The 25,240-nt window shown below is 43.3% G+C and overlaps 1 protein-coding gene across 2 annotated transcripts in view; it reads left to right on the top strand.

The window, feature by feature from the left end:
- The window catches only part of LOC115609293 (protein LYRIC-like), a 29,775-nt gene extending 5,733 nt beyond the window's left edge, over positions 1-24,042 (top strand). The window contains exons 2-11 of one of the 2 annotated variants that reach the window (XM_030489293.1): positions 4,825-4,884; positions 5,857-5,947; positions 7,530-7,598; positions 9,475-9,690; positions 11,312-11,386; positions 12,967-13,065; positions 18,937-19,043; positions 19,751-19,870; positions 21,295-21,424; positions 21,869-24,042. In XM_030489293.1, coding sequence (XP_030345153.1) covers positions 4,825-4,884; positions 5,857-5,947; positions 7,530-7,598; positions 9,475-9,690; positions 11,312-11,386; positions 12,967-13,065; positions 18,937-19,043; positions 19,751-19,870; positions 21,295-21,424; positions 21,869-21,924 — 1,023 coding nt within the window. In that variant the 3' untranslated portion in view covers positions 21,925-24,042. Of the gene's footprint in view, positions 1-4,824; positions 4,885-5,856; positions 5,948-7,529; positions 7,599-9,471; positions 9,691-11,311; positions 11,387-12,966; positions 13,066-18,936; positions 19,044-19,750; positions 19,871-21,294; positions 21,425-21,868 lie in introns of both variants that reach the window. The other variant, XM_030489292.1, reaches the window with a different exon arrangement.
- The last annotated feature ends 1,198 nt before the right edge of the window (positions 24,043-25,240 follow it).

The raw sequence follows: 25,240 nt of genomic DNA, 5'->3' as shown, positions 1-25,240 counted from the left end.
TTTCTTCGTGCTCTTTTCTCTCCCCTCCCCCTTTTTGTTTTTAATTTAGTGCATGTTGGTGTTGCTTTTCCTGTACCGCTGTAGCCTTTTGTCCAAGTCCACCATTAATCTTGCGGTGTAACATAAAGGAGAAAAAAAAAAAAATAGTTTTTGCACTGGAAATGAGCAGTAGGAAACAATTTAATTGAAGTATTTCTTAAATCTGGAAATGGTTTTGTGTTCACAGACCCCCTGCCAGAACGGAGTAGTTTTGCTTCCTTTCATTTCCAGTGTCCAAGCCACTTAATTCGAGTCTTCTGAAAGTGGTAGCTGAAAACAATTTTCTGAATCTTTATTCATGTTCTTGAACGAATTCCCTGATTTCCAGTGTGTGAAGCATATAATAGCTCCCCTTGGATTTCATACACTGAGTTTATTTTGTCCTAGTATCCCTCTACTGGGGAAAGCTTTGCATGCTTTCTTAAGGTTAAGGCAGTTTTAAGCACCTTCCCTATGTGGGACAAGGGGCAGTTAGTGAACCTGAAGCTAATGTTCACATTATTTTTAATTAATCCTGTAAGCAGCTGGTGGCACTGAGATCTGAGAACAGGCTTCCTGATCTGACAGACACTTACAGAGGTGTTTAGTTTTGTAAAACGACTAGTCTCATGAAGCTATTGAAATGCATAAAAGTAAGTGTCTAGGGGTACCGTTTTATGGCTTTGAATACAGGGTTTATATATTAATGATTAAACCCAGTATTTTTTAATATTTGAAGACCTGTCACGTTGCCTTCCTTCTTTGTGACTTTATGTAGAACTGCATTAACAGCGTAAAATAAATTAAATGCTAGCTCAAGAGAATAAAGGTTTCAGAGCAATCATCAGAAATATAACCTCAGGTTACACAGAAAGGAAAAAAAAGGCAGGGGGTGGGGGGGAAATCCTGTTCCACTGGGTCATGAGCAAATGGCCATGAACTAAAAATAATCTTCCTATTGTTCCATAGAATGTGAATAGAAATTAATATGCTAAGTCTGAATCCACTAAAAGTCCTGATGCTGTTTCTCTGCATGTATTTAATGTATTTGGAATTGCATTGATGATTTTATACAGTCACTTAATGTGCTGGGTCTAGATGTGTTCTCCCTGTACAAACCTACATTTTTCATTAAGAAAAATCTACCCTGACAAAAATTAATTTCTCTTTAATGAGTCCATTAGATTAAGTGCAATAAAATCATGAAAATTCCCTTTCCCTTTTCAGAATGGCCAAAAGGCATGGTAAAGAGGCATGACTAATCCCGCATCCTAAGGGCTTTGAAAGGGAAGAATGGGGTAGGATGGAGTTCCTCAGCCATACAGCCAGCTTACTGCCTGAAAAGGGGTTGGATAAAGGCAGGATTTAATACGAAAGGTCAGGCTAGAATAATACCTTTCCACTGAAAGGAAGCTGAACTCGGTAAAAATACTTGGTGATGAAAGGAAAGGAGTTGCTGCTGTTACTGAAGGATGGTGGAGAAGCAACGGATATTTCAGGTTTGAAAGAAGAGCATCACCAGTGTGATGGGCTATTTGGAGATCATCAGTCAGTGGTGGTTTGGTATTTTTCTTGCACTCAGCTGTTCATTAGGAAGGATGCAACAAGGTTCAGGAGTCCCAGGCGGGTACTTAGGGCTGAATAGCCAGTCAGTCATCGTGAAGACTCCTGGGATATAGTAAATGACTGTCAACACTCTATTTTTAACCTCTTAGTCAGTGATGGAGAGAGAGAGGGATGTTTGCCTAGCAGATGAAATATCATTTAAGTAGCGAATGTTGTGCTTGTCTGGTAAAAGTATACAGCAGTCAGACTGGCAAAGCATTAAAACAAAGTGCTGCAATTTTTCCAACTTCTTCCTTGCTGTCATTTATATGAAGAGAAGGTCCAGAAACGTGATCTTGCCTATGCTGAGACAAGTCTGTCAGAGCCAATAGAGTTTGCATCTTCCCTAATTCTCTGTTGCACTCAACATTTTCCCTCTGGAGCTCTCCCTGCCCCTGTGAGGGCTCTGTATAGCCCCGGGCTGTGCTCACTTACGGCAGCCTGGGGGAGGAAGACAGTTACATGTCCTTAATCTTGACACCTTCTCGTCTCTGCATGTAGTCCCTCTTGCTTGCAGAAGCATCTTGATATAAAGAGAGGCTAAGAGGAGATCAGATGTCTCTTACCCTCTGTGTGTGTCTGAAAGAAGGCAAAAAAACATCCTTGTCATCCTCATAAGTTGGCACTGCTGTTTCTGTTGCTAATGGCAGTCTTGCTGAAGGTACCTTAATTTGGGAGGTCCATTTGCAAAGAATGGTGAAAGAAAATGGTGAAGATTTCATTACGGGAACTGGGAAATCACCAGGGTTTGTTGAGATTGGAAAGGAATATTGTGCTTACATGTTGTGTGGCTTCCTCCAATTGTCCCTTCTTCTACTCATCCCATAAAATTCAGTTTTCCTGAAGTCCTGTGTCATATATTGAAAAGCCATGCCCCTGACATTTTACATTCCATAGAACTGTTGTTCACTAAGACATGATCTGTTTGTATTTTCACATATTTAAGTGGACAGAAGCATATTCTGAGAAAGAAAGAATAGTGTAAGCTCAAGATCTTCCATATCTAAGTGGTTCAAATTTTCACCAAAATTCCCCTGGGTTTGTATTTTATGTCTCCTGTGCTATGTGAGAGGTTGCTCCCCTCCTTGCTGCAGGCAGAGTGGTATTTTTCCCTTGAGCAGAGGAGGATATGGAAAATGGTCTGTTTTGTAGTGGATTCTGTGGAGTGCCTCTAGTAAATGAACCTTAGAGTCTCAGAAGAGAGATGACTGCCTGTGGGAAAAACCAAAGATGGCCTTGCTAACTATTAGAAAGTGTTGCTGGATTTTAACACAGAAGTCATTATTTTGCTAGTGAATGTTCAGAAGAACATAACTGTAAACAATTATGTTGTTTACAGTTGACAGCTAAGGGAGATGAAAGAGATGTGGACAGCTTGGTTTAAGCTTATAATTTGAAGATGATGGATCTTTATAATTTGAAGAAGGCAGGGATTTCAGCTCCTGCTACTGTGATATTTTACTAGAAGACCCAGAATCAGTGTTGTGTGTGTATTCACAGTGGTATGTTGCAAAGTCTGCAATTTTGGGTCCTCCCTCTTAATAGTTGCAGCGCATCCATTGAACACCAGCCTGCTAGGTCCATGCTACACCCTTGCCCACCATGAGCTTGTAACTGGTCCGCGTTCCCAAGCGAGCACCTCCAGGGACGAAGCATTTGCCAGCATACAGGTGCCTGTTGTGCTGTCTTTAAGAAGCACTTCAAATCAGATCCTTCTGAGATTAGTGAAAAAATAGCTCCAAAATCTCCACAGTACCAAAGAACTAAGCATTAATAGGCTAAAGGATTGCAGCCCCAGTGGGTTTGCTGGGGATAGGCATGGCCAGTCACCTACAGGATTTTATTTGCTGGTAACTAGTCATCACAAACAGAGATTATTTTTTTGGTGTCTAAGAAATAACTGGTTTATCTCTTGGAAGAAGCTCTTTCAAGCCCTGATGATGTTGCAGGGTGTCTTTGGGATCATACATAAAAATGTATTGCTTTGTGGAAAAGTTTCCTTGTGTCCCGTGTGGCTGTTTGAGAGCTGTAATCTCACCCGTCACAAGGTGGCTCTGAGCCTTTGCCTCTCACATCTGGGGTGGTGTCACCTAAAGGGATGTGGCCATCCAGTGAGATATTAAAAGAAAAAGAATTTCCTGATTCACTGCACAGTGTTTGTGGAGCGTGCTGATCTCTATCTCTCTTTTCATTAATTGCACATGTTATTTTTCAGCCTGCAATGGCAGGGCTGTGATAGTGCAGAGTGGGTACCGCTCCTCTGCAGCTGAATCAGAGCAGATTTTGCCTTCTAGAGTGTGTGTGGCTAAATTCTGCCGCAGCATCTTGGGGACAGAGATGACTTGTGAGGGTGGGGCGGAGGAGTAGATGGTGGAAAGCATCAGCAGTCTCCCGTTCCCCAAAAGGACTGAGGGCACCTGGAGCCCCTCCATCACCAGCCTGTGAGAGGGTGCTTCCTCATGCTGAGAGACAGCTCTGGGCTGCAGCCAGGGGTTTTGCTCCCTGCAGGGCTGCCCTCACCTCCCAGGCATTGGGGCTCCGTGTCCCCCCTGGCAGAGGTGGAGGATGGATCAGGGTCTATAAGTGACAGCCTTGGTCAGGCTCCCTTCTGCAAGCTTTAGGTTCAGCTTGGCAGTGGAACAGGTCTAATGGAACTAAAGGAAACCTGAGCAGTGTTGAACAAGGTTTGCATTGCACAAGGAGGGCAACCCAGGCAAGGGAGAGGAGTGCCATACATTCAGGAACATGCTCCTGTGTGTGTCAGGCAGAAACAGGCACCTGTAAGAGGGAGGTCTGCCTTCTCTTGGATGCTGCTGCTTGCGTAGCATGCAGTGGCCCTTGCTGGCACAGCCCTTCCTGTCTCAGCTGCAGATTTACACCCTTCCACCCCTGTAGCTGGAGGTTGGTCACTGCCACTGAATTCTTAGAGAGCCGAGACATTAATCAAACTGTAATCTGAAAACTCCTTAAGCTTTCATGATTTACTTTACAGGATCTAGGTAGGATGCAAGCTGTTCTTTTAGTTGGTCAGATTTGGGCCACAAATTCTAGCCCAGATTTGTACAGGAGGTTATTTAGCTGTGTCTTTCAGCTATGTATCATGTGAAGGTACTGAAATAATTGTATTTGTATGTATATTTACACATATACACACATCCGCATATATATTCCGTAATGCATTTTTTACTGTCCATATTCTAGGTTCCAGTGAATGGCCAAATTATAACATCAGTCAACATCAGAGAGAAAAAGCTCGTCAAGGTACCAGCAAGAGTTTTGGAGTTTATATATTGTCTTTCAAGAGACTTGTTTTAAGAGTATTTCCTATTTGGTAGTCCTTTGTAAAGATAATTTGTTGTTCCTGTTGTTGTGGTACTTAAGAGATGACTTAGGAACATAAGACCAAGTAACTCTCTGGTACAGTTACACTGTGGTGCTTGTCACTGCCACCACAAGTTGGACGGTCTTGTGGTCCATGCGTGAGCTGGGATTGCCTGTATTTCAGTTCCAACTCTGACATGGACATTTCCTTGGGTCTGGGCAAGGGTTTTATCTTGGGCATTGAGCACTTGTATTGTCATGGAGGAAAGTGTCTGTGCTTTACAGGTACTTCCAAGTGAGGAGCAGCCCCCCACCCTGGGCGTGTTCCTGATAGGGGTATTCTGCCTTGGAAAAGTCAAGAACCACTGTGTAAAAGCTAGAATATTCAAAATTGAAGGCTTAAGGTTAGCTCTACCATTTCATCAAGCCATAAGAAAATGGCCTCAGCCACTGCTGTGCCCTTTCAGATTAGTGTAAACGAGAGATACCTCCATTTAAAAAAGGCTGTTCCATGGGGCTTTTTTTGGCTAAGCATAGGCAGGGTCTTAATGCTTGATTTCAGCATTGCTGATTGTAAAGGGGGTAAATAATTTTAGGGTTTCCTCCTTTACAGGATGAAAATTAGTTCTCAGGAATGATGAATGCAAATTTTACTATAGAGCAGGTACCTGAATTAAAATCTGAGCTTTCTAACCTAGCAGATAAGTCAAATTTTGTAGGCCAAAAGCTGTAGCATTCATTGGTTTGGAGTTTGCAATAAAATCTGCTGAGGAAGACTTCTGCACCCACTTAAAGATTCCAGCAACAACTACTCTCTCTCTGAGTACCACTGTGTGGCTCTTTTTTCCTTCATGATGAAATGTAACAAGTACCTGGTTTATCTTTCTGCCATATATCTCCTGTATACTGTAGCCTAAGAAGAAGAGGAAAGCCCAGTGCTTGGACAGGAAGGTGCCAAAAGACCTGCTTTCTGCGGAAAAAGACAAACTGCAAGAGGAGGAAGGTAACAAAAGATCTGGTTCTTCTGTTATCTGATTTATATTACCAAATAATAACATGAGATGAAATATTTCAAAAGGGAAGTCTTCTCTATTATTCTAGTATTCTGTGTTATTGGGAAAAAATGCCAGTTTGGGAGATAATTATATCTATTAAGGCCAGATTGGACAGGGCTTTGAGCAACCTGGTCTAGTGGAAGGTGTCCCTGCCGAGATGAGCTTTAAGGTCCCTTCCTACCCAAACTATTCTATGATATGATTCTATGATCTGCTCCTTACTATGCGTAACTACGACAGGGACCATGTGTTTTTCTGTAAGGACTCCTCAGGTCCTTACCACGTTCACAGGGATGGCAAATCTGCAGATGAGGAAGCATGTCTGAAGTGGCCAGGGGTCCACTGAGTAGCAGAGTCCCGTCTTCATGCTCTTACTCTAGTCCTTAATCTTGTGGCCTCTGCCATGCTGACACACAGCTGAAGCTGTGGTCTTCCCAGGCAATGTTTTGTGGTGCCCGTGATGGAAGCTGGTAAAGGCGCTGGGGTAATATACATCCAATTTCTAACATGCCCATGAAACAGAGTCAAGATCTTTGCTTGCAAGCAAATCTGCAAAGAAATCTGGCAAGGGCTAGCAAGGCTTAAGCAGCTAGAATTTCACTGGAAAATACACTGCATCCCATGAGCCCCTCTCTGTCTCCCCCCATCAAGGGTCATATTGGAAAAAACAAACTCTAAGCTTTTTTGGACTTAAAAGATTATAATGTGATTCATGGGGTGGTGAGACCAAAAGAGAAGCCCTCACTGCTGTTGGACCAGAGTCTTCCCTGTGGCCCCTTGTGCCTGGAGCAGAGTGCCTACAAGGCTTCCTGAAGAGAAGGGGAAGCAGTAGAGCCTTTTCTTCAAATGGATGTTTAGTTTTTTGAACACATGAGCCAGCGAACTGTTTCACATATTATTTGTGGGTACTTTGGAAAACGAAAGAGTTTCTCTCTGTGAAATCCAGGGACTGTGTTTTTCCTTTTATTAACCATTTGTGCCAGTCTCTCTAATGACTTCTTGGGTCATGGAGAGCATGGATGGAGGCAGAACCTGGCCCATTCAGTGTGAATGAACACGTGTTGAAATCAGCTGTCTGGCAGAGGGTCTCCACATCGCAGAACAAGTCTGAGGGTATGTTCAGGGCTAGAGAAAGCCAGTAAATTGAAGCCTTGTTTGGCGATTAAGATTTTCTCTGCTGTCAGATGTACAAGGCGGTTGATGCTCTGCTGTGACATCTCCTCTAAGGGAAAGGGGTGTCACGTCAGGCTGACACAAAGGACAGAAGAATATGTGCAGTTACATGAGTCAGGACATATGACAGGCAGGTTTGTGATGGGGATTTCTTATGTAACTGTTTTCTGCAGAGACAGCAAAGGCTGCATGCAGGGAAGATGCTGCATGAGGCCATGCCAGCACTCGCTGCCCTTATGCCACTTTTACAGCTAGTATCAGAAATTACGAAATAGCTGTTTACCTTCATGCTAAGCAATAAAGGCAGTAAAAGAAGTTTCTTGTTTGCTTAAAAATGAACTTTGCTCTGTGTTGTAGGAGTTTGGCAGACCAAGATTAGCAGCCGAGAAAAGAGACACTTAAGGAAGGAAAGGCTGAAACAAAAAGGTAAATGTACAGGCTCAGTTTACACATCTGCCCTGGCTGAGCTGGTCACCGCTTCTCACTTCCCAACATCCTTCTGTTCTTTGTTAGTCATTCGGCAGCAAAATCTTTGCGCTCACTTAGGCTATTAACTTAGGAAAAGGAAGCTTTGGGAGCTCTTACTTGGGACCTTGCCTTTTACTCCAGGCTTTCATTAAAACACACAGTATTACTCATAGGACTTTGAAAGCAAATGTCTGTTAGATCTGAGATCTGCTAAAGGCTTGGTGTAATGTGGATTACTTACTTCTGCGTGACTTGAGAGAAGAAGTTTTCTGACAATGGATGTATAAAAACCTGTGTAATTTGCTCAGTTCCAAACAGGTTCTTTAATCCAGACCTGCGTAGGGTAAACAACTATAAAAGGGGGATGTGCTCACTCCATGTTCTTCCTCTGGGGATTTCAAAGTGTCTGCTATGCACTTATGCCTATACACATTTCTACTAATTATGTTGTTATTAGTGTTATATTAATGTTATATTTATATATGAAAGCAGGTCATGGAATTAAGACATTTGGAAATGTTTTAATTATTTGTGATTAAATGATCAATATAATAGTGAAACCTGTAAGTTTAATATATTAAAGTAATTTAGAAGCTAAGATAGAAGTTTGGAATTGGGAGACATAGCTGGATAAATATGGGTGTTTGTGCACTGTCTGCAATAAGACTGCCTTAAAGTGCTCTCAGATGATCTACTAAAATCGAAGGGCAAGTGAACAGCAAATTTTAATCTAAAAATATACAGACATTTTGGAACCACTTTATCATTTGGATTATGTAAAGTTCAACATTGAGTTTGGATTTTTAACTCTTGGATTATCAAGAGTTAAATATCTGCATGACAGTCTCTAAGGGCTTATGGTGCTGCGGTCTCTACTTGCTCTCCAGCAAAGTAGGTGGGTCCATTATTTGTCTGTCTTCATGCAAGTTGGCCTGTTGGCATTGGTGGTGCCAGCTGCATGTGCAGAAGGTTAACGCATGGTTTAACAGTAAGATCAATCAGGTGTTAAGTGCTTTGCTGACCCAGGGGAAGGGAGCTCAGCTGACCACATCACAGTTGAAGCACCAGAAGTCCTTGGTGCAGTCCTGGAGCCTGGGTTGTGCAGCAGGCTGAACCAGGTCATTGTGGTGATCCTGTTTAGTATGGATATTTACAGAGAAATGTGAGGAATCCCTACCCCTGCCAAGTGCTGATTGCTGTTTCCTAGCAGGGAAGATGCATAAGCATTAAGGTGTGTGAAGATGGGGTTAATGACAGCAGCGGTCCCCTCCCCACCAGAGCCCCAGGAAAACACTTTGCTGTTGTGAAGGCTGGAGTCATAAAGTGCATTAGGAGTCCTTTAGAATGAAAGATGTTGAAGATTATCGTAATTATTTATAAATATCCATGTGCCTGGTGCTGATTTCTGTAGCAGCCTTGAATTACCAACATCCAAGAGGTTTGCTTTCTTTTTTCCTTGGAGGTCCTGCTGTTCTTTTTCTCTCCCTCTATTGCTCTGGGTCCCCAGCTGGACTCTGGAGGCATTGAGCCACCCTTGCAGTTAGGGAGGGATGCCCAAGGCCTCTGAAATGCAGCGTCATCTCCCGTGGAATTCGTTGCTGGATTGTATGGTGCCTTCCTTCTCACATGTTTGGTTTTTTTTATCTGCTGCTTCAGTGTCCCCTCCCAGGGGCTCTGCTTTACTGTCATTGTATCTGTAAATAATTTCAGTTGGAATATAGCCATTACTTCTGATGGGTTTAGATCAGGCATTGCTCTGTTGTTTGCCCTGTACAAACTCTTCATTGTAATTAAAAATAATGATGACCCTGTGATAATGTTTATTCCCAAGAAGACCCCAGCAGAACATCTCTGGGTAGCTTGGTGGTTGAGCAAGCCTTTGACTGGGATGAGAAGAGAGCGCTGTGGCCACTCACAGAGGACACTGGTGGTGGTGGAAAAGGTGCTCTCATTGCCAAGGCAGAGTGTGGGACCGCACTGAAGGCCTCAGGAGCCATACGGGAAGAATCAGCTCCCTCCCTGGCAGAAGAGGATGTTTTCTCCAATGTAGGTGAGTGTTGACTGTCAAGCCTTGCAGAAGGAAAGCTTCATGTCCAGCACAGTACAGCCTCACCAACATTCATCCTGCATACGTGCAATGTTGTCCAACCCTTTAAACCCTGCTACTTGTTGTTTATTTTCCAGCAATAGTAATTCCTGGTTTTATGGCAGGAATTTTTTCTGTGTTGCAGACTACCTGTTGGGTACAAGTTGTTTTCTACCCTCAGGTATTTAGTGTTTGGTTCCTTTGCAGCCAAAGCCTTTCCCTTCCTTTTCAAGGATGCTCACACATGGTCAGTTAGGCTTCGGGGTATATCTGCAGCATGTAGATCAAAGCAGTATGAGGCAGGGTATTCCTATATCAGTTTGCCTATTTGGCAGTTGGAAGTAGTCTGTTTCCGTCAGTGCTGTGCTGTACCTGCACACTTTACCCAGCTTCCCAGCTGATTCACCCCTTGTTGGTGTCCAAACAAGGTCAGTTAAAGCAACTTTGGGTCTCAGTTCTGCTGCTGGGACATTCTCTATGTAACATAAACTGGAGGTGGGAAACTGCGTCCCTATAACCTCAGACACCTTTAAAGCAGTGAAGGGGTGGACTGGCAGGCCATTAGGCTAAAGATTAGAGATGCTGTTATCAGCTCTTTTACTGGTATTTGATGACTTTTCGTTTCCATCATAGAATCATAGAATAGTTAGAGTTGGAAAGGACCTTAAGATCATTTAGTTCCAACCCCCCTGCCATGGGCAGAGACGCCCCACACTAGACCATGTCACCCAAGGCTCTGTCCAGCCTGGCCTTGAACACTGCCAGGGATGGAGCATTTTTATAGCAAAGTTATATTTCAAATTGTATTTTTACTGTGGGTGATACTGTAGATTCTAGGACAAAACCAATAATCAGTAACAAGGAGGTAACTGGACCTTTATATCTTTATATCTCTCTTCCTGACTTCTTGGTGGAGTGGGAGAGTTACAAGTTAGAAGTTAAAGTTGTTAATACTACTTTTTGGTTAATTTTCACAAGCATTTGATTTTTGTTACAGTATCAATGATTAATCAATCTTGATGACCGGACTGATTGGTATATAAGGCCATACAATGACTCACCTTCAGTAACAGTAATCCAGTACTCTGGTGATTCAGAAAATGGTCTTAGATTGCCCTTACATGAGTTACATGAGTTGCTTTCTCTGCTAGCGTCCTTTTTTTCTTTTCTTTGCAAAGTATAGGGTTGATGGGGGGAGGATGTTAGTACCATTTTTTACTCTAATGCTTTCAAAAGGCCAAATTCCAAGCTGATATGTGATGACAGCTTCTGCCACTTGTGCATAAAGGGGGCAGGCATCAGTTCAGATGAATGAGGAATTTGATTAAGTCCAGAGAAGTGCCATGCTGGTGTGACGGCACTTTGAAGGGCTGAGAAGGTGTACATGGCGACTGGGCTGAACTCTTTCTGTCCCTAGAAGATAATTTCTCCTTGCTTGATTCTTCTCCAGCAACAGCAGTGACTGCAGGCTTGGGATGGCGTGAACAGGGAAGGGCTGTAATGAGTGCCTGGTAGAAACTACAGTTGCCAGCTCTGAATGTGACATTGCATTTTCAGTTACTGTTTGTTTGCTTTCTAAATGCAGGAACATGGGATATTGCAGAAGTAAAATCCTGTCCTGTGACCTTTGGGACATTATCAGACCTGTCCAGAGAGTTAGGTGAGTGGTCTCTCTTTGGACTTCCATGTGAATTCCTCTATCTTTTTCTTAGATGCTTGGCTTAAAGTACTCTCATTGCTCACATATGGGTCTTCTCCCTTGGAGCAACATTTCATTAGACGCTCTTCCACAAAGAGCTTGCTTGCACCTGCAATCCGCCACACCAGCATTTGAAGAAGTGACATCAGAATGTTTTACTTGTCAATTTCCAAACTTGTGTCTCATCTAGGAATAAATAAAAAAAAAATACTGCCTCCCCTGCAAATTCTTCCTGTTAGATCTGCTCACACAGGAGGTTTCTGTTGTGTCCTAATGACCAGAAAATTCAGAGAATTCAGACCAAGGGAGGGAGCAGATGCCCAGCTTGGAGAGGTCCTGTTAGAGGCTGCCTAGCCAGCAGCTTCCTGGCCAGCACAGCAAGGGATTTTCAGCTTCAGCCTCTCCACACATGGCCTTGAGAAGGATGGAACACCTCCTGGTTTTGCATTCAGTTGAGCGGTGTTCCTGGCTTTCACTTTGCCTCTCTGCAACTGTCAGTCCTTCTCACTGCCTGGTTCATCCACTCTCTGTTTACCAAAAACTCACACTTGTCTGGAGGTTCTGGAGGTCCAGCTAGCTGCCTGATGAATGCAAAGTCTGGTCTGAATCTTTTAGAGATGCTAAAGGCAAGCAGAGATACATATAGATAGACATCCGTGCACAGAACAGCATGTGTGGTGTAAGCCAGAATGCTGAAATTAGTTTCTAAAGCCAGACATGGTAATCAATAATCATGCCACATTTAATCATCTATTTTCCAACACTGCATCAGGGGAGTGAAGCAGTTCCTAATGTGCAAGTACTCAACAGGGAGAACATTAACATTGTTAACATTTGCATTTATGCAGAAAAAAATCAAGCCAATACAGAACTATACAGAATCAAGGGAGCTGTTTAGGTGAAAGGAAGAAAGAAAAGATCAGATATATGAAAAAAGAAAAAATTAAAAAAAATCTGGTGTATAAAAGAACTGAAGAAAATGCTAGTTATGTACAGGCCTTAGAAAGGGGCTAAAGGAAGGCATGTGAATCCTACTGGTTGCTTTAGTTGTTAGAAATAATAATCAAAAAAACTTTAATTCGTCTTTTTCTTCCAGCAGCTCTCTTTCATCGGTGCTCGCTCTTGGAGTAATTCATATGATAATTATGGATTTCTGTTAGAATGAGCAGAAGCCTTCTCACTGAAGGCAGTGAGAGTTGGAGCTGGATACACTGGATGTGGCTTTTTTTCTGCAGGAGCTGTAGCTCCCTTCTTATGTCCCCAAGAAATATGTGTTAGAAGTTTGCATCTCCAAATATTGTGTTTTTAGTAACTTATGCATGTAGTGTCCTCATCCAACCTTCGTTAATAAATCCAGTGTGATGAGCAGCACAATGTGGGGTTTAAATTACATAACATCCAGGCATCGTGACATAGCTAGCAGATAAAGGCATGATTAATTGGTTTTAATGATGTGAATGTACCTATGTGATTATCTTTTAGGTGGGGGGGTGGGGGGGTGTTTGGTTTTATTTTTTAAGAGGATGTCTTCCTGTATGCAGATAACGTGAAGACTAAATCATCTGAGGACAGTCCTTCCAGATGCTGTTGGCACACCAGCTCGACTTTCCTCCCCGCAGACGATGCATGGCAGGGGCAAGGTACATCCCTTTGCTCTTTTTCTGTTGAAAGAAAAGTGTACCAATGCTAACACCCTTTTCAGTCTGTTCCCTAAGTCTCAAAAATCAGGGTCCACTTCCCATGTGGCTAATCTGCACAAAGGGTGGTAGAGGTAAGGAAGAAATTCAGCTTGGGTCTGGTTTTGGGCAGATGCCCAGAGTTGCTGTGAGCTCAGCCAGAGCAGCAGGTGCCCTGCTGCTTTGAGAAGTGTAAGAACATGCATTTTATTTATGTTTTTACTTAGTGACAAAAAAGGGATGCAGTATGTAGAGTCTTGTGCAGTGCATTCATACTGCTGCACAAAGTGTAATTAGACACTGGGGGTAGCAAGACCAGCTATAGGGAGACTGTCTGAAAGTTTCTGTAGCTTGGTGTCCTCTCTCTGGCAGTAACACATAATAGTTACGGGCGGATAAGCACAGGAACAGGGCGGTCCCTCCTCTCGCCCAGCAGAGAGTGGCCCAGCGACTCCCTGAGCTAGAGGCAACAGTATGGCCTCTATGCTTCAAAACCCCCATGTGTTAGCAGTCATTGCAGATTATTAAATTTGTGCCATGAATGCAAAGTTGGGTTTGGTTTTCATAACTGGAGCATTGTGTTTGTCCCCCTCCCACTGCTGGGTGGGGAAGGTGGAGCTGGGTGGCCCCTTTCCAGGCAGCCCCTAGTCCAGGCTCTGTGGGGTGGCCAGGGAAGAGCTACAGGGAGGACAGGGTGCTGCTAAAGCACGAGGTACCTCTGCCAAAACTGAACGTCTCCTCTGTAACACCCAGAACCCACATGCAGAATCCAGCTCCAGTGGACTCTGAGCATTTCAGTCTTTTTACGACTGGTTGTTTTTTTGTTACTTTTAACATCTGCTTGATAGGCCAGCGTGGGTCCTGAGTGGCTGGAATAATTTGGCATGAACAGTGTGGGTATTATGTCGCCTTTTCTCTTGACCTTTTGGTCAGGATTGATGTATCTATTTATACGCCTGCTGCTAGGAGGCTTTTAGCCTGCTCTTGCAGGAATGATGGCCGAGCAGACCCCTTCTTGCTCTTCTAGCTGCTCTGATTGCCTTAACTGCAGGAGAAGCCAGACTGGTTGAATGCATTGAGGAGAACGGACTGCGGTCATCACGCTGGTCCTCTGCCCAGCAGTTATTGAGACTTTGCAGCAGACGCATCAGTTTGGCCATCAGAGGATTTTATAAATAGCATAGTTTTCTTAAAAAAAACAAACAAACAAAAAAAAAAAAAACCAAAAAAACCCAAACAAACAAACAAAAAAAAACCAACCCAACCCCAAGCATTCCCGTCCCTTAGTGGTGTGTTTGTTCATCCCCATGTTGCTGCGGGGCACTGTCTAACTTCTGAGCCCAGGCTCACCCGTGCCCGAAGGAGGGAGGCAATGCAGATAGCTCTTCAGCAGCCTTTCCTTGCGTTGCATTTAGCACGTCACAGTTGGTACAGTTGGGATTTGATCTGCAGTTGCAAAGCCAGGCAGAGCTCTGCTTTTTCAGTGCCCTGTCTGGGAGCAGAAGAGATAGGGGCAAATACAGCAGCTCTCTCTTGCAAATGTTGGAGCAGAAGCATTTTGACTGAAAGCAGAAGTGGAAGGATTCCTGCCTGCCTTACAGCTTCTTTCTTAGTAGTAGTAGTATTTTTCCTTTAAATCTTCAGCCTTGATATTGATGCAGAGGGGAGTGTCACAAACATGTATTCCCTGAATTTAGATGAGGTAATGGTTGGCATTAAGGCCTGCGCTGCAGGCAAAATGAGCTCTTTGACAGTTAAACAAGGCCTGTTAGCGCTTGCAGGCCTCTGAACTAAAAAAAAAAAAGCCATTCATAACCTGAATGTGAGCTGGGGTCATTTTATCAAATCCAGATCAGTACACTTAATGAGTGTCTTTGTTCTGTGCCGGTCTGGTACAGAAGAAGGAGCGTGATGCTGGACTCCTGCCTCTGCTCTGGCTCACGGAGCAGCCTTGGCTGGCTCCCTGCTCCTCATCGGGATATCTTTTTGTGAAGTACCAGTAATAATAACACCCTAACCAACAAAAGGTTTGAGGCTTAAGTGTTGTTGCAACTAGAAGTGCATGCACATAGAGGGAGAGAGGGAGTTAGTAGTTAAGGAACTTAGGCCACTGTGATAGGGGTGGCCTGGTTGAATGCATTGAGGAGAACGCATAAAAGACTGATAAATCAGTCTGGTTTCAGAACACCACACTGCTAGGGTGATGTTCATTAATGATACACACTACTGATGGTTAATTCTTAGTCACTGCCACATCTGGAGTGCTGTGCCCATTTCTGAGCTTCCCAGTGCAAGATGAGCATGGACATACTGGAGTAGGTCCAGCAGTCTCTCATGTGTATGAACACCTGATGGGGTGGTTGCCTGTGACAAGAAACACAGGAAATTCCACTTACACATAAGAAAATTTTGAGGTTTTTTTTTTTATGGTGAGGGTATTCAGGCAGCAGAACAGGTTGCCCAGAGAGGTTGTGGAGTCTCTGCATATTCAAGACCCTGGTGGCTACATCTCTGGGCAACCTGCTGTAGCCAAGCCTGCAGTGAGCAGCGGGGTAGGATCTCCAGAGGCCCCTTCCAACCTCAGAGATTCTGTAATCCTCGTTCTGTCATCAGTTATTGTCTCTGCATATTAAAAAAGTTAGTCCTTAGTAATCTAAGCCATTAGCTATGGGTGTTGAGTGTCTTGGAGCTGAAGCCACATGGCCAGCACTTATGACTGCAGTCGCACGAGGAGGGTGAAGTGGTCAGGACTTTTCCATGAGGGAAGGGGGCCCCAAAATGGGCAACTTACTCAGTTTTCCTTGCTCATCATTAGTATTTGCATACTTTTCATCCCTGCCATGAAGAGGAAAGAAAGGGGGGTGCATCTCTTCTGCTTCTGGCATAATTCACTTGCTTCTTGGGCCCGGGAACTGCTCTGGTTTTGCCAGGCACCTTTCTTGCTTGTTCTACAGGGTCGTTCTGGATCCTCCTGCTCTGCCTCCTCTGCTCTACCTTGACAGCTTTACTGCTTGCATGTGTTTCCCAATACGGCCTTTGTGCACCTGTACCACAGGTCTGCCGCTGCCCCGTGATGACATTGATGTACTTACGCTTAGCTGTCTCACAAAACACATTACAGGCTGCGGATAGTTTTGCTTTTACAAAATGTGCAACCTGCACAGAGTGGCTGGCTGGGCTGTTGTAGAGCACCTGTGTTGGGTTCCAAGGCAAGCAAATACTGATTTTGTCCGGTGCTTCTGCTTCTGAGTGCAGTGGACCTGTGCTTGGGCAACAGCACAGGGCAGTCTCAGAAATCCCATGTTCTGCTTCACAAATGCAGCATATCCGTGACCATGAGGGTTGTCTTTATACCCGTGACTTGGCATCTTCCCAATGAATCCTTCTTGGTTGCCAAGGCAGATTTTCCCTGGAACCCTCAGAAAGTTCCAGTGTCTCCTGACTCCCATCCTTCCTTCTGTCCTGGGGTTAAAATGAATTTTAATTCTTTTGTTTCATGGGAATAAGCAGCTTCTTTCAATTAAAGTCTGGGATTTATTTGGTATTTTTGCATCTACTGAATTATGCTAGAGGAAGTTGACAAATGAGAGACTCCTACATCCAGCTGAAACTGAAAAAGGGTAGATTTAGATTAGATATTAGGAAGATATTCCTTACTTTCAGGATGGTGAGTACTGGCACAGGTTGCCGAGAGAAGCTGTGGCTGGCCCATCCCTGGCAGTGTTCAAGGCCAGGTTGGACAGGGCTTGGAGCAACCTGGTCTAGTGGAAGGTGTCCCTGCCTGTGGATGAGCTTTAAGGTCTCTTCCTGCCCAAACCATTTTATGATTCTATGGTTTTCCCACTAGGTTCTTGCTTGCCACCCACCTGAGTCCCCCAGCAGCTCCACCCAGACAAAGCTGTACTTTTCTGTGCACCTTCCACTAGACCAGGTTGCTCAAAGCCCCATCCAACCTGGCAGAACTGCTTTTGTAAAAATGAACAACAGGAGTTACCAAGATGTTGGTCTATAGGTACACTGGGAGGGACCATTTCCATGAGTGCTAAACCCACCTGGGGAACAGGAGTACTTGCTGCTGCACAGCACATTCCTTTTTGTGTTCATGGTTTTCTCCTAGTGAAGGAATTACTGACCATTTTTAGCCTGTGGGAGAATTTATGACACACAGAAAAACAGTTGTTGATTTAAAAATATTAGAGAATATTCAAAGTTTAAAAACATTCCAGGAGATGTCAGTGTAGAAGGGAAATATGCTACACAACAGGAGAGGTTTTAAAACCAGAGGCAGAGTATGCACGGCACAGGCTAAGGAGCTGGGACTTGCTGTGTCCTCACTCTGATGTACTTTGTGGCATAGTTAATGGGTGAGGAGTGCAGGTTGGTATTGCCTTCAACCACTCCAGCTAAATCCTCCGGAGTTGTGAGCCAGACCCTCAGGTTACCTAACTGGGGAGAAGCAGCAGGAGCTTTTTGCTGGTCATATCCCATGCTACAGCTTACACAAACCGTTCTTCAGACATATAACTCATTCATGTATATTGTGCATCTCTCAAATCTAGATGCATTCATTTGCTTGAAATACTTAGACTAGAATTTTGTTGAGGAATGCATTCAAAAATACTTGCTCCTATTTTTTTGAAGAAGGAAAGAAATACTGTCTATGCATGGATTTTAAACTGAGAAACTTGAGCAATGTCTAGAATCATGTTTATAACATTTGGCAGCAAACTGGACAGAGCAACTTTTTGGAAACAATTTTCTTCTGTCATCCCCAGCATGCTTTTGGTTTTGGCCCTGCTTCAACGAGAAGTTTTTCCATCCAGCTTGGGATTTTTTTATATTTATTTTTATTTTAAGAGATGTGATCAGCTAAGAGTTGTTATTATTATATGTTGTGTTTTCAAAGTCTTTCTCCCTGTTAGGATAAGACTTAAGATTGTTTCATTCTAACCATTAAAGAATTATCAAGTAGTCCTTTCAACATCTTATGCTGATTTATCTGGTTTTTTGCAACTCATTCAGTTTGGGCAAAGGAATTAGACTGGTCTGTTTCGCCTTCTTGCCTGAGTATCATTTGCCAGTGCTGTGTGGAGAGGCAGCTGAGGGCTTGTGGCCAGATTTTCAGAGGTACCAGATGCTGGCAGATAGAGAAACCTAAAAGATTTTCAAAAGTTTTTTGCCTAGCCCTCATGAAATGATAAGAATTGATGCAGGGTAGGTGTTACCTATTTAATGCATATTTAGAGTTGTATGTATGCCATGATGGTGCATTTCTGGGTTGCATTAAAAAAAAATAAAACAGGAAGATTAAGTCAAGAATGCACTTGGTTCTATTTTTGATAGGAAAGAAAACACCAATGAGAACATTAACAAATGCATAAATGCTTTGGTAATATTACTCTTCCATACAAACAACTGCCCTGAGGCTCGTGTGTTGCAGTGAGTGGAAGAGCCTGCTGTGTCTGCCAGTATGTCTGGATATGCCTGAATCCTTCTCCATGAAATTAAAAGAAAATGTTTGACAAGCCATGCTATTAGTACTGTAAAGCTTGTTTTCTTGAAGTGCAGGATGGAAGCACTTTTGTTCCTGTATCTATTTTTCTGTCCTTCTTTAATTTTCCTCCTGTCCTGAAGAATGCAGTCACTAATTGTCAATCAGCAGTCAGTTATAGTTTTTAAAATACACTGAAGATGCATCTGTGTACATGCACACCCAGACAGCCCATTGGCAAGCAGGAAGATGACAGATCTTCTCTGCAGCGTTTGTGTTGCTAGTGTGAGCCTGGAAAGTAGCATGGATTTGAACATAATTAATTTGTGTGCTTGTCCTAACAGATGATCCTTCAGCAATTGACCTAGACTCTGACTGGAAGGCTCCCTTGGAAGAGTGGGGAAACTGGACAGGAGATGAGGAGCATCAGACAGGGGACGAGAAGGAGAAGGTGAGACAGCGGTGCTGATGACCAAGGGAGAGCTGGTCCACTGGGATCACTCTCAGGCAGACCAGGGTGTCCAATCCCGCCCCAAAGCCAGGCTCATCCAGTTGTGGGGGCATTCTCACAGTGGGAGAAGGCACTTGGCATGGTCACTCCCCTGACCTGTCTGAGAGAGCTGGAGCTGGGGACACACTTTCAGGATATGTGAGATGAGTTGGGGGAGTTGGCTTGTTCTGGAAGTTCATCATGTGGTGGCACTGCTGCCCTGAGCAGTAAACATCGGGTGTTTGCCACCCTGTGTGAATGAACTCTTTCTACTGCCACTGACCTTCCTGAATACCTGGGGATTAAAAGAGGTGCAGAGTCCACAGCTGGCACCAGCGTTCACACCATCCCAGGCAGCTGGCATGTGTTTATTTAAGCGAGAGGGTTTGCTGACAGTGATACGGTTGTGGAGAGGTAGAAGAGAAGGCTTGCTGTTTGAATGCTTTGTAGAAAAAAGCCCAGGGCAATGTCCCTCTTTGACAGCAGTGAGAAGAGCATACTGAGCTTTTTTGTAAAGAGCTGTCTTAAGCCAAGGTGTGTACCTTACCCAGAGAGATGCCCTGCTTGTACGCTGTCAGCACATGCTCCTGGAGGTAACCAGTTTTACTGAAAAAAAAAATGAATCAGCAGCCCCATGCCTCCTCTTATAAAATCCCTGATGCTTTCAGGATTTGCTAAAAGGCAAAGCGGGCATTCATTTCTGCCTTTCTGGACTCGAAAGCAAAATGCAGCAGAAGAAGAAGAAAATGGAAGTGAAGAAAGCAAAGGGTGGAGCTGGACTGAGGCTTGTGAGTATTTTGTCTTCCCAGAGTAGTGTCTGGTTTTCCAAGAGCAGAGTGGGGCATCTTCTCCATTAGGATGATGTGATCTAAGGGGGTTTTTCTTCCTCTCCATCTTCGAACTTCCTCTTCTTTTTTCTCCTTGCCCTCCCATAAAAGAAGGGTGAGCACAGTGACCAATGGGTTTTTGCAGTACAGTATTCCCCAACACATTTACAAAATAGTTTGATTTTGCAATGCAGAGAGGAGCAGATGGCTTTAATCATGGAAGAAAAAATGCTTTCTCAGGAAAATGCACTTCAAGTTTAGTGTACAGCTGGGCTGTGTTTTATCCATGGTGGAAGGTCACCTGGAGATACTAACAGTAATGCAAAGGTCGTTTCCAAAATCCAGTGAAGATGAAGCGAGACCAGTGCTATACCAGTAAAACACTTATTGAGAGCAAAATGTCTCAGAGCACAACAGAGAAAGGCTGTGGAAAATGTCAGATTATTTGGGATGGGAGGTACAACGGAACAGATTGTTGACTGGGTTTTGGACCAGTCCTTGGCCGTGATGTCCTTGCTGCTCAGTGAAATGGGGGACCCCCCATAATGTCCTAACTGTTTTTCATTCACTTGTCACTGAATTTGGCTCTGGATTTGTATGACTCTGTAGTACCATTTGTCTTCCCCTCACACCCACTGTGGTCTTTCCTAATCCTCAGGACAGTTTTGCTCTGTTGAATTCTTGATGCTCTCTTTTAACTAATGCACTGACTACAATCCATGCGGTAATTACATCAACCCACCAGTTACCGGGGTGCTGCCAGGCCACTCTCTCTCTTGCACATCCAATTAGTTGCTTTAGCTTTGTATGTACCTTAATAAATAATCTTAATAGTGCTGTTCAGACTCCTTAGGACAGCACTGTTTCTTCTGGCATGTTTATGATGGGCCAGAAGGAGCTCGTGTTGCATGTCAGCCCAAAATGCTGGTGTCTGCTGCTGTGCAAGCTCATCCTTTGGAGAGGGACATAAAAAAGTGAAATTACATATGAAGCCACATATAAAAAGTTGCTCATCACACGCCCTGTGCTACCTCTGTGGACTGTGGTCGTTTAGCAGTCACTGAGTACATCTTAGTCTTCAATCTCACTATACAGTTACAGTGCTTTCCCCTCAATATATCTTGCTGTACTTCTATTCACTGGGGGAAACAAGGGGAAAGATGGTAATGGAAGACAATTTCAACACTTTAATCCCTTCTAAAACAAATAAACAGAAGGTAGGTAGATGATGTGCCAGAATATTCTAATAATTTAAAATCTAATTTGTCCTGCAGTTTCTTCAAATACCCTAATTCCCTCCGATAATGACATTTTGTCTCATATTTTGTACTTGCATATGCGTCGTTTAACTCATATGCTTAGTGAAGCATACTGTTTCAATTAAGCCCCAGCAAGGTTTGGAAACAAGAATGGAAGAAGGCCCAAGGGATTTTTTATCCACAAAGCATAGCGGTGATGCAGTCTGTGCTTCCTTCAAAAACTCCTTGGATGTTGCTAATAATTCACCCAGTAATGGTAAGTGATTGTTTTTTCTGGTTTCAGAATAATGCATAATCTGAGGAGTGTTCACAAATGCATTTTTAAGAGGATACGTGAAACACTTCTCCCTTAGCTGTGTTATTTCTTAGAAAGACTCTGTAAAACTTTGAAGTTTTACTGTGGCAAATACCTATTCCTGCTCCTGTTACAGCTAAGAAGCAAAACTACTATTGCATTTAGTACTGTGCAAAGCGCTTTTAAATGTGAAATGGAAGCAGAGGTATCTGTGAGTGAATCAGAGCCCACTAAAAACATTCAGAGCCATCCCCATGACTTTGGATTACCCTTGAAAATAGGTGGCCCTTGTAAAACACATCTTAGAAGCCCAAAATACCCATTTCAGATGAAAACTCAGCAGTGTCCAGCGACGTCATTGCATGTAGAAGGTTTGTGCACTGGCCCCTGTTGTTTGTATGGCAGGTGTACCTGGAAAAAAGGAGAGGAGGAAGAGGAAGAAAATGAAGAAAGAGACTTGAGGGAGCTGCACAGCTGCCAGAATGACAACACAATGGGGCAGGCATGCCGATGAGCTGCAAGGATTCTGCTTTCTGTGATGCTGCACTGAGCCCAAAGCAAAGAGAGACTCTAGGAGACCTCCCAGCGAGAGGAATTGGGGAAGAGGAGCAGTGAGCCAGAGAGTGTGAGTGTGTGCGAGAACGGAGAGAATGAGCACACTGTGCACAGGAGGTGGCATTGGAACAGAGTAGCTGTTCATTACAAACTGCTGCCCTTGAATAAAAGCTGTTGAATGGGGTTTGACTTGGTTGCATTAAATCCTTTCAGTTTTTCACTGTCATGTTGTTTGTCAACTTGTAATGTTATATGCTATTGTAGAAATGGTCAGGACGCTCCTGACTGTGATTGTACTTCGGTCCCATGGAGGATCCACCAGCTAGTCTCGTCTCCTCTGGCTTTTTTGCAGAGGTACTTGTCGACAGGCTTGTAATGTACAGAAGGAACCACTGTTCAGAGACAAAGGGAGAATACAAGGATCATTCTTAAACCTCCTAAATCTTTTTAAACCTTGTTGGCTGCTATTGTCAGACTTTTGCCTCATACCTTGACGTATTTATACTTTTCACCCCACATGAGGCTAACTTTTTCTACACGGGAAAATTTCTAAAGGAGGTTTTAAAATTATTTGGAAAGATGATCTAAACCCTTTTTTTCTCCTCAGATTTCAGGGCGGGCTAAAGTTTCAAGTCTGTATGTCCAAAGCATGTTGCATTTGTACTTAGAGTAGACTGAAGTAACTTTTAAAAATAATTTTTCTTAATCTGATGTCTGAAGGCTTTTATAATTTTGTTAAATATTCTAATATAAATGAAATTTGTGAATGAAATTTTTTAAAATATCATTTTAGTATTTATTGAAGAGTGTGTATTTCTCATTGTCAGAGGGCTTATGGTATGGAGGAGGGAACGTGTTACAATTGAATACTGAGATTTACAAACAGCGCAGAGCTGACACCACTAAAAGCTGAAGTCCTTTATCTCTAGAGGAGCTGCAGGTTTACTGGCAGCTGTGAGGGTTTCATCAGAGGGTCCTCAGACTATGCCTCTACCTGATCCATCCTAGAAGTGCTGCCTCGAAAGGTGAAATAGTTATTGCCAAATCTCCATCTGCATTGGACTTTGTGCCTTTGGAGACTGTATGGGAAGATTACGTTGGTAACACGTGTTAAACGTATGCAAGTTTGTAAGCATTGGGCTGATGCGCTGAAACTCACTTCACGTGGGACACTGAGTAAGTAGGGATGATAATGGCTTTACTCTGCTACAGCAGTACTGCTGATTGCATCACTGGGCCGGAAGAGAGCGATGTGCTTCTGCCATCGCAGCCACCCAGTCCCTGATGCTGGCTTGTCTCAGCTTTAGCTGCAGCTCTGCACTATTACCTGACAGCCTTCATCTGCATAGCTGTCAAAGCAGCTGTACCCTTCAGAGAAGCAATTAATTGCAGCAATGTATTTGTGTTTGGAGTTTAGCTACTATATGTTCTCTTGTGCTGTGACTGTTTGGGTAGTTATCTGTACAGTGTGTCCTGAAAATTCAGCACAGCAGGATTGTTTCAGACAGGTAGGTGAAGGGTACTCTTAACCGATGCCACTCAGCAGTCCACTATCTAGTCTCTGCATGTCTTGGTGTTTGTGTCTCAGCGTAGGCAAAATATAGGCAGTTTATGAGTGGACTGAATAGACCAAAGAGCTTTTATCTGGAAAGTAACTGGTTTGGAGCAGATGCATAACAAGAAAACACACGGCATCACTGGAGAAACAAGTACAGCAAGTTCAAGGATTTAGAAGAGTATGTGGATAATGACTTAAGTTCTGCTATCTCTGAAGCCAATGGAAAACATTCATTCATTGGCCTCATTGGGGCCAGGATGTTGCTCAAGGTCTTTGTTTAGCGTTGAAGATAACCTCTGCCATCAAAAGAAAAAAAAGAAGAAGAATGAAGGAGATGATAGAGAAGCTCCAGATTTCTTCTGTTTTTTCCTCTGTATCTGCTTGCAAACTTTTTGATGTCTGTGTAATTATGTTTTATTTCAAATGTTCATTGTTTTAATAATAAATATAAAAACTTTTGCCCAAATCCCAGCATTCATGAGCAGTTTTATTTAATTAGTTTGTATGTGTATGAGTAAGAGCATGTGGTTTTGGCTAAAACCATTTAATTTTCAAGCTTTTTTGGTGTACTGTAAATGTTTTTTAATATATTTACTTCATCTGAACCCTTTTATGTTTAGGAAATCCTCGTGATATTCTTCTGTTGTTGGGATAAAAGAACAATCAAGACCTGTAACACTGACAAGTTGACTGCGGTACTGATGACAAGCAGCAGCAAATTATATTACCCAGTTCTTCTGTCAAATTCATCAGTACCACTCTTACTGACATCAGTGGTGTCAGGAGAGCTGTATTTTTCATCTGCCTCCACTGTTTCACAGATGGAAAGTAAGTCATCGCTGTAATACAGATGGGCTCAGTAGTTTATAGCAGCACATTATTTAATAACACATTCTAATGTAAGCAAAGAAAATACACTCCTTCAACTAAATACTTGATTGTAGTTGATCGTAGGCTTTCCTAAATAATGGCAAAGCTCTCTTCAGGGAGAATTTAGTGTCTGTATTGTTTTTGTGATTCATGTGCAGTATTGGTACCATTGCAGAGAGTAGTCAGGAAGGTATGTGGGTACTGTTTGGCTGGTACGTGCCTGGAGCCTTTCTGTGCCACATCCCCCAGATCTGCTGCTTACATGGGCTCCCAGGGATTGGCAAGTGTGCTGAGGGTCTGGTTCCTCAGTGAGAGGACTGAGTTTAAAAAAACAACCAAACCAAATCACAAAGCACTCAGCAACTGCTGTTAACTTCCACTTTTTCATTTCCTAGTCCTCAGAGGCTGAAAAACCATCACTCAGCTTAAGAAATGGTCTTTGCAGATAGCCAGCACCTTTGAAAAGCAGACTTGTTGAGTCCCTTATGAAATTCCCCTTCCTTTCAACACTGCATGTTCAGGCTACTTCCTGGTTTCTATGATTTTAAGACGTTTCCTCTTCTCTTCCGTGGGAATTAACTGTTCTGCGAAGATCATTAGCCTGGTATGCTGCTTCTGGCACTGGGAGTGTTAAACGAATGTGCTAGATATGCTCATTCTCCTAGTCTCTGATCTTTACTAGCTGGAGACTAGCGTAAATCCTCAGACAGGAGATTCAACATCCCTCCAACAAGTTGGAGCATTGCTTGTGCTACAGCTGAATGTTTTCATCCTCTGCATAACTTATCCCCTAA

Source organism: Strigops habroptila, chromosome 6 (assembly GCF_004027225.2).
Source record: "Strigops habroptila isolate Jane chromosome 6, bStrHab1.2.pri, whole genome shotgun sequence".
NCBI lineage: Eukaryota > Metazoa > Chordata > Aves > Psittaciformes > Psittacidae > Strigops > Strigops habroptila.
Note: the sequence above shows the minus strand (reverse complement) of the source record. Positions and strands in the feature narration are given on the sequence as shown.